The sequence below is a fragment of the Jatropha curcas genome, chromosome 1, assembly GCF_041381405.1.
Source record: "Jatropha curcas cultivar XTBG-Jc1 chromosome 1, XTBG_Jcur_1.0, whole genome shotgun sequence".
Lineage (NCBI taxonomy): Eukaryota > Viridiplantae > Streptophyta > Magnoliopsida > Malpighiales > Euphorbiaceae > Jatropha > Jatropha curcas.
Genome location: NC_143151.1, coordinates 4,211,729 through 4,223,028, shown reverse-complemented (window position 1 = coordinate 4,223,028; position 11,300 = coordinate 4,211,729). Strand labels below are relative to the sequence as shown.

The following is an 11,300-nucleotide window of genomic DNA, read 5'->3' as shown; positions in this document are numbered from 1 at the left end:
GTTTGGGATAAGGTATTTAAGCAAAATATAAAACTTAGGCAACTCTCCTGCCTTTGAGCTAACTTTTGGAGAGTAAGTTAAATCTAATTTATTTTATTAACACTGAGTGTGGGCGTGAAAAGAAAAGAAAAACAAATGAATGTCTAAAATTGTAATATATAATTGTTGAAAAATATAATACTATCATTTAAAATTAATAAAAAAAAAGATGAAATTTACTAAACCAAAATCAATTGTTGTGAATAATTTTAACAATTGGCTCAATATACGAGGTAAATATTAGATTTTTTGAATAAAATGTAGTGCAAATGACAACTCATACGATGGGAAGGTTAATATGAATGTATGGATATTGGGTAATGAGCATCTAAAGGTCACTATCAAGTTCCAATATCTCAATAGTGATCAAGGCAAATGATGTTTAGAAATAGTTTCAAAGTTGCAAGTTACCAACAACTATAGCCAAGAGAGTCTTATGTCTATACCCAAAGGTGTCATTACCAACATTTGCTGTAATTTACCCATTAGGGATAGCAATTTGTAACTTCTAAGACATTATATGGATGTCTTAATCAATATTATGGTCCATAACTTTATCTTGAAAAGGAAACAATGCATAAATCCTAACCTTCCAATTCTGTAATAGTAGACAAATAATCAAATATTTTAACTTTGCAATTACAAGTGAGAGCTTGGTAGGATTTTATAGTTCTCATGGCCCCTCAATGTCTTTATCTTTTAGCAGTGGCCATTAGAATTGCCTTTATTATATATATAAATGGACATGTCACAAGGACCTACATCTTGCATATCATCTCCTTTAAGACACTTGGAGGGGAGTGCCTAACTCCCAATTGGTACTCTTCAATCTCTATCTAGCCCCCCTTTACCATCTATAGGTAGCACATGCATTTTCGTCCATATACCATACTTTAAAAAGAATAATTGCATTCTATCGAATAATAAATAGTAACGCAGTAAATAAAATTGCATCAAGAGTTTATTGAATGTTTCATATATAGTTGTGTGTATCCTATATTTTGAAACTCGACTGATCAAATTACTTCAATAGGTAAATTTGAAAAGCAGTAGTAAGAATAATTCGAGTCTTAATCTAAATTTATTGAGGATATATTTATCTAGTCAGATTTAACTAAAAAATCAATCAAACTGTCAAACAAATCAATAAAAATTATAATTAGAATTTATCAATAAGTTTATTTTAATAAATGCTACTAATTCCAATCTATTTAAGTTCGCTTAAAAATAATTTTTAATTTTTATATAATATATGATAGAATATATAATAAAACAATGATTCAAAAGTAATTAGCCAAGTATCTAATCACAAACGACCAAGCATTTTTTGTAACTACCAATACATAATAAATATTTAATTAAATTACTATCAATAAGTTCAACTCTAGTCTTATTATAAATGCTTAACATACTCGTATACATTTGGAAAAATAAAATTGACACAAAGTATAAGAATAAGAAATAAATTATATTTTTAATTGAAAACTATTGTAATTTTTAGGAGGTTTACTGTGGAATTGATTCATCACAAGAGATTATAATTTTAATAGTGAAATTAAAATATTAATTAGTTTGTTTATCACGCAAATCACATAATTAAATCATATTCCAAATTTTACGTTGTACATGTTATATTATAACTTTTCTTTTCAAGTGAATCACTTAACCAACCTAATTTTTGACTTACGGGTTAGGTTCTTGTTTGCATTAACCAACTTGTATTTATGGCCCGCTAACTAAAACACGAGGCAATGACTTGATTTATAGGCATTGACCCAAAAGTTAGTGTTACTTACTGTATTGGAAAAGGACTCTGTGTGGGGATGAGATGCCGTACCCATATGTTACGTTATATTAATAAGTTCCTATTTTCTATTTTTTTTTTTTTACTATATGTATCTAGACCCTATTATTAGGGACTCTTAAATCCGACTCAAAATTTAGTCACAATTAAGACTCTTCGCCTTCATAAATGAAGAGTGAATCTATTTATTGCGCAAATCTTAACTTATATATAAAATTTGCAATATACCCATGCTATGCACGATTAAAAAAAATAAAGTAAAAAATTGAAAGAATATATATATATATATATATTCTTGAATGAAATTTCTTTTATTATGCTATTAAAAAATATTATTAAGATATATCAATATTTTAAATTATTAGAGTAAAAATTAATAGATAAACATATGTTCAAGAATATGGACTAAAAATGTTGAAGTTTATAGAGATAAATAAAAAAAAGAGGTAAAATGAAAGATGCTAATGTTCATTAATTTGATATATTTTAAAATTAATGTAAAAATAATTAACTTGTTATAAAATCCATGAATAAATAATTTATTTTATAACTAAAAGTTGTATAAATTCATCAATTCATCACGTTATTAATTCTCTAAAACTATAATTAATCAATTATATTTAACATAATTTAATTTAATAAGAAATAATTTTTAATTTTTAATATGAAATAATAACTTTCCATATCATTAAATTCATAAATTATGGGTCATTAAAATTTATATAACTTGTTACTTAATACGTTATTAATTTTCTGATGTTATATTAATCAATTACATTTAAAACGGTTTAATTCAATAAATAAACAATCATAAATTAATTTATTTTAAAATAAATATAAAAATAAATAATTAAGCATTACACATATCATTAAATTAGAATCCTACGTGACAACATTAGGGAAAAATCTGCCTACTTTATATATATATATATAAATATTGATTACTTAAAGCCACTAATACATTAAATAACAAAACCAAACCAAAAACACTAATTCAAAATAAATTCAAACCAACCCAATACATTAATATATTAAATAGTCAAACCAAACCAAATCAAAAACACTAACTCAAAATAAATTCGAACCAAACTAATACATTAATACATTGAATAATCAAATTAAACCAAACTAAAAACACTAATTCAAAATAAATTCAAACCAAACCAATACATTAATACATTAAACAATCAAAGCAAACCATATGTTGAAGATACATTAAAGAAAACAGTTGGTATTTGAGAGTAAACATTTGTTACAAAGCAATACATTAATACGTTAATTGAATGATTCATTGTTATTAAATTTTATCATTTTTTAAAAACTAATAATTAATAATAATTACTTAAAACCATTAATACATTAAATAACCAAATCAAACCAAACAAAAAACACTAATTTAAAATAAAATAAAATCAAAATAATACATTAACACATTAAATAATAAAATCAAACCAAATCAAAAATATTAAATTAAATAATAAAATAAAATCAAACCAAACTAAAAACATTAATTCTAAATAAATTCAAACGAAACCAAACCAAACCAATTCATTAATACATTAAATAATTAAATCAAATCATACCAAGTGGAAGTTTAATTGGAGGAATATGTCACGTGTCAAATTAAAATGACTAATAGATATACCACATGTCAACTTTCTAGGGAAAAATGCTTGTTTTATATATATATATATATATATTGATCATCTCCTAAACAGTTATTAGAGCAGTGAGTTTAGGGATAAAACTGGGATTTAAATAAAATGAGGGCAAACTTTGTAGCACAAAAGTTGGAGGGCCAAGTGGTATGAATACTTCAGAAAAATAGAAAAAAACCAAAAAGTTGAATCGGGCCGACCTTCTTCTATACAAGCTGTGGGTTATATCTTCAGGCAATAAGCCTCAACATATCCATATGTTTATTTAGAAAATAGATAAGTTAAGATAGCCGATCAAGTATAGTGTGGTGGTGTGGTGTGATTAGTCTTCTCACTTTCTGATCACGATAGTTTTTATTACTAGCCAATGAGAAGGTTATCTTATAATGTAGCCTGTTAGATACAATGTAGTTAATATTGTTACTAATGTGAAGAGTGAAAACTTTCTCGATTACAAAAATTTTCACCAATTTTATAAGTTAAGAGGAGAGATTTAATCGGACATCGCATTAAAATCATATGAATAAACGTAATCATTATTGAAATATTCCAAATCTATTATTAATAAAATCGTTCTTACTTAATTATTATTGAAAATTCTATTTTTAATTTTCGCCTCCAAAGTTTAGAGATTGGTATAGAAAAATATCATTTGAAGCAGAGAATTATAATTCTTGAATTATTGAGTTTAGTCGGTGATTGATTATGCGTGGATAATGTTGAAAGCAGTTTTGTGGGGTTGGCTTGGAATCAAACTAGGGCATTAAAAATTCACAATGTTATATCAATATCAGGACTTTTAGCTATAAATTATTAATAAAATAAATTTTATTAATAATAATTTTTAGCTATAGAATAGGCATTTGCAATTGCCATCATATCAAGTGATTATTAATTATTTGCAAATTATTATTTGATTCATGAGAATTAATTATATTTGTAAAATAGCTTCTTTCTCTTCATGTGGTCCCTATCAGATAATGTTTAAATTCTTAGAATGCAATTGGAAATAAAATACTGAGAAGTTATTACTCCGTTCAAAATCAAGCATAGAAACAGCAGCAGAACAAGAATATGAGCAGACTGATTCGCCAATCTTATATCAAACATAATAGCAATATGAGGCAAACTCTCTAATAAAGACTTGCAATTACTAACTACCTTATGAAAATAAGACATATCCAATCTATTAGATTTCAATGGTTGTATTGAAACTTCAACTATATTGGTAATTGCAAGCCTTTGATCCAATTCAATACCTACCGAAAACAAAGAATCTTGTTATCTCCTAAAATTAGTTAGACTGAAGTTGTAATCAAAATACACAACAATATTCTTAATTTATATCAATAACTGTTTTTAAATAAATGAAGGCTGCTAAGAGAATAAAATAAAATAAAATTTATTTTATTGTATTTAGAAAATTCTTATATAAAAAATCAATTTAATTCTTCCAACAAAATTGGATTGAATTGAATCTTTATCTATAAGGTCTTCCAAATGAAGCTATAGAGGATAGAACATACGGCCTCTATATATACAAAACTAATAAGTTAATGTATACATTTACTCTTGTATTTTTCACAAAAAAAATTTTATGGCACTTTCAGCTTTATTTTGATCTATTAGATACTTCAAGTTATAAAATTGTATCTAGTAAATATATTTTTTTTTTGGTTTATAACCACTACTGATCTTTGACTACATCCGACTCGAGTATTGTCGGATCCACATAGGGGATGACACTATATGGGAGTTACATTTCATAATTTACTATTTTGAACTCTAAACATTTTAATATAAATATTATATCGCTGAATATTATAAATAATAAAAAATGTTTGACCGAGTCAAAATACTAAACATTATATGTAAAATTGTTGTCAAATAAGATCTTTATAACTTTCAACATAAACTTGAAAATATTTATACTATCGGTTCATTTCTATAAGCCAAAATTTTGTCGAATTCAATTGATTTCATATTTTAATTGTTTGATTTGATTAAGATGCATAATTAAATTTCAAGAATTCATTGGTTATATTTAAAACTAAAATTCTATCAGATTTGATGGAATTTGAAATGAATTCTACAAAACCATTGTAAAACTAAAATACCACTATAACATATATAGTATTGACTATTTACATTATAATTTTAATAATAATCTTAAAAAGCCATATTTCTTTAGAGTATTAAACACTTAAAAAAAACAAAATAATTAAATAGATTATTTATTTAAATAAAAAATACAAACAATAATAAAATTGCAGATATTTAGTAAACAAAGCTAACATAAATAATTCAAATGTTAGCTTCTTTATTTAGTATCAAGTACTTCTTCTCATATGTGATGAATACTAGGTAGCTAACTAATTAATACCATTTCCTCAAAAAAAGAAAAAAAAAATAGCATTATGGGATGTAAAAGTAGAAAGGGGGTTAGCGCTCCTTTTGGTTCATCAAATTGGTGAAAACTTTTGTAATCAAGATAACTCAAATTCGAAATATTTCACTCTTTAAATAAGTGAGAAAACCAACAACACTACACTTAATTAGCTAATGTATTTCACGTATTTAATATAATCATACATTTTAATTTTAATAAACTATTAACTAGCAAATTCGACCTTTTTAAAAATAATTATACAATTATGGAAACTGTGTTCTTTTTTAGAAGTATTTCTAATTGCAATTTACTCCACGTCAAACGAAATTATACTAAGGTAGCACATGAATTAGCAAATTTAGCTCTCCTTGTCTAATGGAGAGGCCACTGAGATAGACGAGGTTCCTTCTCCTCTTCTTCCTTTTATTTTGAACGATTGTAAAATAAAATAAAATAAAATCATGTGTTCTGCTTCTACCCAAATTGGAAACTAGTACACTAGTAATAAACCCACCTAATATTTAATTATTAGTATTTAAATTTTATATAATCGAACCAGATAGGGTAAGGTATTTGAATATATTATATCCATTTCCATAATTGGATTATTAGCTCTAATAAATGTATAAAACATATAATATATTTACCTATATATAAAAAGATGGAGGAAATAACTTTTCTTAATTATATTAAGAAGCCATACACTTGAGGTATGGTTAATAAAATAATATGAAACTTTTAGAATTAAAAATTGATTAATTACAATTTGTAATAGGATAATATCTTGTTAAACAATCTATTGCACATTGTCATTAGGCAAGCAACCTTTAATACTTTTATTAAAAAAATAAATCCAATAACTCTAAAGAATTTATTTTTTTTTTTATTTTGGAGAACCAAGAATATATAATGCAAGATATTATCAAGATAAAACACTTTGAAATGTCATTGTTAGATTAGTAATGCAAAACTATAGCAACCACCCAATAAATATTCCTATGGCAGCCAGCAAAAACCACATTATCATTGGAATTTAGAATCATGAACTCATTATTCGAATTTTTTTTTTTTTCCCTTTCTTGAATCACTTTTATCATATCTTGACTTAAAAATCACTATAATTTCAAAAGAATAAATTTCCCTTTCACATGTAAAGTGTGATGCTCAACTAAACAAAACGGAAGGGAGAGGCGGGCTTTCACGAGTATCAAACTCGCCAAAACCCATTTAAAGTAGATTTAGATATTAATTAAATGGATTTAGGATGGAAATAAATATAAAATTAATTATTTATTACAGATTTAGATCGAATGTGAATTTAAAAATGCGGATACCAATTATCCATTAAAAATCCATTCTATAATTTAAAAATATTTATATAATAAAATATTTCATGTGAAATTTAAGCATATTTTAAGCAAAGGGATGGAAGCGAGGCGGATTTTTTTGTAGGTGTTCTGTTTACCAATCTATTTACTTATAAATTTTCATATTTATGAATTGATATTTATTTTAACTTTTTTACAATTTTCATTGGTTTTATTCTATATAATGGACTTAGTAAGGTACTATAGATATAAATAGAATTGGTCTTTGTATGTATTTTACCTATCTTAATCTATTTAGAACAGATTGAAATGAGTGTAAAACGGATGCAAATATTAACATTTTAAACGAGTTTGGATATGAGCATTTTGAAAAAATTTTATTGAATTTGAGATGAGTCATGTTAAGTTGAGTTTGAAGGTAGTATTCATATGAAGAGAGTTGGTTTAGTAGGTATCCTACTTGTCCTAATCTATTCAAAACAGATTTGGGTATCACTTAAATAGGTGTAGAAAGGATGCAGGTATTAAGATTTTAAATGAGTTTGGTTATATGGTAATTTCACAATAAATTTTAATATCGAAATTTTAAATAAGTTTGAATGCAAGTAGTGTAAATTTTATTGTACCCATCCCACTTGCATGCTTTGCAGTATGCAAAACTCGGTTTCTAACGAAAATCAAATCCAATCGATTCATTTTGGACATATACGAATGATTGTTTAGCAATTCAATTTTCGAGTTGATTTGATTAGAGAAAACTATATGATTTTCAATTTTGATTTAATTATCATATAATATAATTAATCGAATTAATTTTAAGTTCAAAATAGCTAAATTTACTCTGAAATAATGAAAGCCAAACCGATTCAATTTAATTGATTTAATTGGATTAGACTTAATTTTTATACTATTTGATTTCAGATCCGGTTACTATAAAAATAAAAATAAATTTAATAAGACTGAATCCAAAATAATTTGCTTTCATTGGAAGTAGTTTAACGTAATGCTGATCCCTAGACACAGTTCCTTTTCTGATTTTAAGGATATTTAAAAAAAATCGAAAAATAGGTTCATTTATTCACAGAGTGAATGTGAAAAAACATTTGGCATAAATAAGAGCGCTGATGACTTATTCAAAAAAGATAGGTAAAAAAATAATAAATGATACTACAAATATTGTTTACTGTGAATATATATTTTTTTAAAAAGCGGTTAATTATTTTCTTGATTTACTGTGAATAGGCTCACAGTTGTACGGTGAGTATTTTTCCAAAAATCTCAATTTATCGGAAAATGACATTTTCGAAAGAAGAAGCGACAAATTGGCGATATTTTGAAATGTCGAGTTTGAGAAGACGGGGAAGAGTCAGCAGAGTCCAGCTGGCAAGAAGGACGCGCTAGATCTTAGTGGGGATCCCACTTCACGTGCCATTCACGCCCCCACCTTCTATGCATGATAAGACCACGCCACGTGTCCCTTATGTAAAGATTATACACGTGTCGAGATCCTCGATCGTCTAAACAGGTCCACTTTTGTCCTCTTTTCTATAACCAGGTCAGATAGACCTCCCCCTCTCTATTCGCGTCGCGACAAATACGTAACTAGCAGTACAAATATTGTTCTCGCAAGAGACAAATTATGTATTTCCCATAATACCCCTATTTTGTCCACTAGTAGAAAGTTTTTTTTTTACGTTACTGTTTAATCGGACGTGGCGACCATCCACGGTCGAGCACAAGTGACACACGTGGCACGTCAGCGTTTCTTTTTTACCCTTAAGTGTTTATGATTTTGCCAGATTTTCCACATCAGTTTTAGATGTATAATGAAAGACAACTAGCTTAAATTAGTTGTTTTGATGAATTAAATTTTTTTTAATTATATTAAATATAATAAATTAATTTTACTAAAAAAAATTCTGTACCTTAATTCCAATTTTATTTTTTAATATTTAAAATTTTATTTTTTTAATATTTATAAAAGAAAAGATAAAACCTCTATTCATATAAATTATACAATATTAATTTTTAATGGCCGAAGAACTAAAACCGGTACACGTATGATCAGTAGAAAAAAACATCTACATAACTTTCGAAGTAATGTAACTGGAAAATCCGATGTGGCATTTTGACGAAAACATTAGAAGGGTAATTTCGTAGTTTCAATACACAGAAAAAGAAACTAAAAACTAAAAACAGCAGAAAAGAAAGGCAGCCTTATCCACTATATTGCAACCTAAATACCTTTATAAAAGCCGATCAAAGCCTTCCTATTTCGACGAAAGCCACAACCAAACAGCCCATTAACAGAAAACAGAGTAACAGAGCCAAAGCCAGACCGAGCGAGAGAGAGAGAGAGAGAGAGAGAGAGAGAGAGAGAGCTGAAGCCGAAAGACATAAGTGATCTTTTTATATTCTTCAATGGCAACCAGTAAGAGCTACTTTGCTAGACAAAACTACCGGTTCTTATCAAGCGACCAGAGCCTGCACGCGCCACTCACACACGATTCTTCGGCATTCGAACTCGACGAGTCTGATGTTTATAATAACTCAGTGACAACTCGTTCTAACTCGCCCGAGTTTCGTAAAGCTATGGCGAGTTCGAGACTCGGTAAGAAATCAACAGCAGTGGCTGCAACGACCAGACGCAGTGACCAAGCAGGCGCGACTCCGTCGTCACTTCCGGTGAACATACCAGACTGGTCGAAGATATTGAAAGACGAGTATAGGGAGAATCGGAGGAGAGATGTGGATGACGACGACGATGATGTGGACGGCGAAGATTACTTCGATGGAGGATCAAGGGTTCCACCGCACGAGTTTCTGGCGAAACAGATGGCGAGGACGAGAATCGCATCATTCTCTGTACATGAAGGAGTGGGAAGGACATTGAAAGGAAGGGATCTGAGCAGGGTCAGAAATGCAATTTGGGAAAAAACTGGGTTTCAAGACTGAAAATATCAAGAAATGGAGGGCCTTTTTTTTATTTTTCTCGTTCTTTTTTTTCCGGAGAAAGTAATATCAGGAAATAACAAGGATTGATAGAGGAATTCGTGACTACTACAGGTTTTTTTTTTTTTTTTTTCAAGTAAGAGATAGACGGGGGATTTTAATTTTTTTGGTTGGGGATTTTTTTTTTTTTTTTTTAATTTTGAAATTTGAAATTTTGATGAAGAGAGTATTACATGTATTGGATGGGATATGGTAACTTAATCGAGATTGTGTCAGAAAATGGAGAGGAAATTTGCTGTTTTATGTTGTTAATTTGTTATAAATTATGAAATTTTATGGTTTTTTGAATGCTGAAAGTTGAAATGGTTGGAGAGGGAGATGGGGCTATTTTGGGAATAAAAAGAAAAAATTGGAAAAGAAGGTTTAACAATTGGTGGAGTTTGGGTTTGCTGCGGGTGGGGTTGGTATTGCTATTGCTATTGTTAAGAAAGGATTAAGAAAAAGCAAACGCTCTGAGGTTAGATAGTGACTCCTTTGAACGAGTTACTGTGGGTCAAACTCAAACCTTTTTATTTATTTTTTTTAGATTGGTAATTGTCTCTCTTTATAGATATGTATATGGTTCAAGTCTAATGGTAAAGATGAGGATTTAAAAAAAAAAAGGATTTTAGGTTTTTAGTTATTTTTATTTATTGGATAAAAAAGCCAATCCGTAAGTTATTTTAGAAATGGGAAAAACTGAAGATAAAAAAATTGTTGAAAGTTTATTTTTGATGTATATATAATTTTAAAATTTAGAATTGGATATTTGAGAATCAAAAATTAAAAAAAAAAAAAAAAAAAAAAAAAAAACAGATTGAGGAATTATAAAGTTCCTTTAGATTGCAATTTTTGCTGAATTAGAGACTCCTAATTTAAGTTTGGAATAGCATAAATGCTTGCTATGAAGGTGGAGTGAAATTGTCATCTACGAAAGGATTTCATTAAGCAAATCGGAATTTGCTGCACCCATTTGCAATGTTATTGAGAACACATTATGTCGTATATTTATTTTAATTTTTTTTATTCATTCGAATGTTCAAAGAAACATTGGATGTAAACTACATAATAGGGTAATTTTCTGATTTTAT

At 27.7% G+C, this 11,300-nt stretch overlaps 1 protein-coding gene across 1 annotated transcript; it reads left to right on the top strand.

Annotated features, from left to right (window-relative positions):
- The first annotated feature begins 9,475 nt into the window (after window positions 1–9,475).
- LOC105628090 (protein S40-4) lies at window positions 9,476–10,518 on the top strand. Its single transcript, XM_012209429.4, has one exon. The coding sequence runs from the start codon at window positions 9,640–9,642 to the stop codon at window positions 10,171–10,173; it is 534 nt and encodes a 177-aa protein (XP_012064819.1). The 5' UTR covers window positions 9,476–9,639; the 3' UTR covers window positions 10,174–10,518.
- The last annotated feature ends 782 nt before the right edge of the window (window positions 10,519–11,300 follow it).